The sequence below is a fragment of the Oncorhynchus kisutch genome, linkage group LG29 (genome assembly GCF_002021735.2).
Source record: "Oncorhynchus kisutch isolate 150728-3 linkage group LG29, Okis_V2, whole genome shotgun sequence".
NCBI classification, from domain to species: domain Eukaryota; kingdom Metazoa; phylum Chordata; class Actinopteri; order Salmoniformes; family Salmonidae; genus Oncorhynchus; species Oncorhynchus kisutch.
The window spans coordinates 36,906,138-36,910,035 of record NC_034202.2 but is presented as its reverse complement, the minus strand read 5'-3'; the positions used below and the strand labels follow the sequence as shown (position 1 = coordinate 36,910,035).

At 41.7% G+C, this 3,898-nt stretch overlaps 1 protein-coding gene across 1 annotated transcript; it reads left to right on the top strand.

Annotated features, from left to right (window-relative positions):
- Positions 1-247: 247 nt before the first annotated feature.
- LOC109873908 (olfactory receptor 2AT4-like) lies at positions 248-3,159 on the top strand. The gene is made up of 2 exons (XM_020465609.2): positions 248-584; positions 1,187-3,159. The coding sequence occupies exon 2, from the start codon at positions 1,229-1,231 to the stop codon at positions 2,249-2,251; it is 1,023 nt and encodes a 340-aa protein (XP_020321198.2). The 5' UTR covers positions 248-584; positions 1,187-1,228; the 3' UTR covers positions 2,252-3,159.
- Positions 3,160-3,898: the final 739 nt, after the last annotated feature.

Below are 3,898 nucleotides of genomic sequence, written 5' to 3'. Positions count from 1 at the left end.
TAACGACCAAAAACTGATAATTAGGCCTTGATATTTAGCTTAATTAAGTGGGGTTGTCATGCATTGGTTGTTTTTGAAGACATACATGTTGCTAATAACTCCATTATGTTGAATTCTCCAAGGATCAGTTAAAGTAAACTCTCACATAAGATAATAACTTCCAATACTTGGAGAGTTGATTAGCCATTTTAATGACATCTCTTGGGGACAGTTGGGGGCTTATATACGGATAATGGACAGAGCAGCAGAGATACAGTTGTTCGTGTTACTGCAGGATTCAGGGACAGAGAGTCAGAGAGATAGAGGGATAATCTCTCACACCACCTGAACCTGTGGTGGAACACAGCCAACAGACCGACCCAGACCATCAACTCTACTACCTGAACCTGTCGTGGTGGAACACAGCCAGTAGACAGACCCAGACCATCAACTCTACTACCTGAACCTGTCGTGGTGGAACACAGCCAACAGACTGACCCAGACCATCAACTCTACTACCTGAACCTGTCGTGGTGGAACACAGCCAACAGACCTACCTGGGCCATCAACTTCACAGTCAGCTGTGAATCATATCACTGTGCCCAGTAAGTAGGCCTGGGCAATAGAATAGGAATATTCCACATTAAATAGGCAGAGGCTTTATAGTAGAATAGGACTATTCCACATTAAATAGGCAGAGGCTTTACAGTAGAATAGGACTATTCCACATTGCATATGCCTAGGCTTTAGAGTAGAATACGAATATTCCACAATACATAGGGATAGGTTATGTGGAACAGGACTATTCCACAGTAAATAAGCCTGGGCTATATGGAAGGCCTGGGCTATAGAGAATAATAGGCCTATTCATTTGTGTTTGTGTTGGTGCTGGTAGCCTAGTGGTTAGAGCATTGTGCGAGTAACCAAAAGGTTGCTTGATCAAATTAATGAGCTGACAAGGTAAAAAGCTGTTGTTCTGCCCCTGAAGGCAGTTAACCCACTGTTCCTAGGCTGTCATTGTAAATAATAATTTGTTCTTAACTGACTTGCCCAATTAAATAAAGGTTAAATATGAAAAAAAAGTTTAAATAAGAATGCAGGATGTATCTGGTTGTTTTGTTTTTCATAGGGTCTTTATGATCCACATATTGTTAAATCTCCCTCTCTCTCTCTCTCTCTCTCTCTCTCTCTGCCTCTCTCCTTTTAGGTTTTACGCATCAACAGAGCAAGCGTTTGTGTTTGTCTGTGCATGCATAGACCTGGAGCGCAGGTGTGTGGAACCAGCTCAGCCATGACATTCCTCCGCAGGTTGCAATGGAACGACTCCTCCGTTCTAATCCATCCTCCAGGGTTCTACATCATCGGCTTCACCTCCCTGCCCTTTGCCAACCTCTACTTCATCTTCCTCGCTTTCGTTTACGTGGTGTCGGTCGTGTTCAACACATGTGTGATCTATATAATATCCGTGGACCTTCGTCTCCACAATCCCAAGTATATCGCGGTTGGTAACCTCGCGGTGGTTGATCTGGTGCTGAATACTTGCATTATTCCCGGTATGCTAAAGGCGTTTCTTGCTAAGAACAATTTTGTGCCGTTTAATCTGTGTATGGTACAGATGTATGTGTATTATTCATTCATATGTATGGAATCGTTCTCCATCGCCGTGCTCGCCTATGACCGTATGATCGCCATATGTTTCCCTCTGAGGCACGGCTCCATCAATACCATGACGAGTATGTCGTGTATTCTCGGTGTCATCTGGTGCTTCTGTCTTGGTATACCTATATTCAGCACAGCCATTATGACCAGGCTGTCCTACTGCGATTCCGTTAACGTCTACAGCTATTTCTGTGATTACGCACCAGTGTTTCGGCTGGCATGTAACGACAACACCCTGCAATGGGCTGTGGCTTCAGTTCTGAGCCTGGTTATCCTCCTCGGCCCACTGTCCTTCATCATTCTGTCATACATGAGTATTCTAATCGCTGTGTTCAGGATGAAAAGCGTTGAGAGTCGTGTGAAAGCGCTGGCCACCTGCACTGAGCACCTCATTCTAGTGGCAGTATTCTTCTTTCCGGTTCTGATTATTTTCATGGTTGGGTTATTAGCGCGCATCAAACCAGACCCTGACCTGCGCGTACTGAGCCTGTCGCTGGCCTCGTGCATCCCGCCCTGTCTCAACCCCATCGTCTACTCTCTGAAAACTAAAGAGATCAAGAGCAAAGTGCTCACCATGTTCAGGAGAATTAAAGTTCAAGTAGTTAACGATTGATCTTTACGCATAGGTTGCTACATACAGTAGGTTGCTACGTGCGTGAAGTCACCATCAAATCAAATGTATTGGGCTGTCCATATCAAGGGGTTGAAATGGGGGGACATGCACTTGGCGTGTCATTGCTTAAATTTGAGTTTATAATGAGCGAGCAATGTTTTTAATCTATCATCCGTTTTATTCTCAACATTTTCATTGATTGTCATGATTGTGTCATGGTTGTCCATCTGATGAAGAAGGCCCATCCACACGCACTCCCCCTTGTTAAACACAAAGGTATCACAGAAATTAGTATCAATGATTTACATTTCCTTTTCAGCTTTCCTACACATTCTGAAATAACAACACATTTGCTCATCCTAATCCTGTGTCATCAGCCAAATGTAATCCCTTGAAATGGGCATGGTAGGCTCTATACCCGACTGAATATTCCCAACAAATCAAACACATACTGTATCTCTGTAATGTTTTACTTTCTGAGTGCTTCAACAGGTTTAAAAAGGCTACCTGGTTGATCCGGTTGTTTTATCAATATGTTCTCAATATTTGTCACTATGTTTTTATCTGTTTAAGTCCTGATCTGTAAAGCTCACTGGACTGCAATATATTCTAAGAAAGATGGTAAAGAAATAAGGTCTATTATTATTATCGTCATCATGCTTTGTGAAATACAAGCCTTGGCTTAAACTGCAGGGTTAGAAACAAGCTAATTTTAGGAGTATAGAACCGTCACAGAATATGTGTTTCCTTTGGCATGTAACCACACTCCACGTAGTGGCGGCCTGTCATTCAGGGAGGGGGTTGCCTGTTTTGCATGTTATTTTAGAAGTAATACGTGTCTCATATCAGTTTGCAAACAATGTAAAATAAAACGTTTTATTATTGACTTAATAAACCCTCCATAAAAACATGGTCTCTTTTTTGCTTTCTTGAGTAAGGCAGCTCCTAAATGCAGGTGTTTCAGCCTAGCTCAGTGCTTTCTGTGGTGGTGGGGCAGCCAGCGAAAAATATTGAGCATAGGGGTTGGTAATGTTCTCTAGTTGCGCCGTGATTGGCTCAGTATACTGTCACTCATGGGGACAATGTGTCACTGCCAAATCTAAGGGTAGAGCTTGAAAATTCAATCCCCTTGGGTACTGAATTAGAGTTACATTAGAAGTGCACATCAAAGAAGGCTCAAGGTAATTGGCCACAGATAAAATGACGTCAAATCACGTCATATCTACACTAGCTTTCACTGGACTGATCATGTCAACATCATACTTTCAAAATCTTAGCTAGTCATCATCGTTAATCAAATCTACAATCTACTGGTAAATCCTTTTTAATCCTTGTCATATGAAGATAAATAATGAAGAGAAATTATAGATAAAATGTATTTGTGCTCATCGGCCAGAGGACATAAACATTACACAACAAGTTGGAAATCGCAAATTCAACAATGAATGGTTTGGAAGGAAATGCAAGCATTGCAAAGCAATAACTAGACTGCTATTCAGTGGAGTGGATGTGTGGTACCAAATCTGGTTTTAAGGTTTAAGGAATGTGATGAAAGAAATAAAAGCTGAAATAAATCATTCTCTTAGCTATTATTCTGACATTTCACATTCTTAATAAAAAGTGGTGATCCTAACTGACCTAAGACAG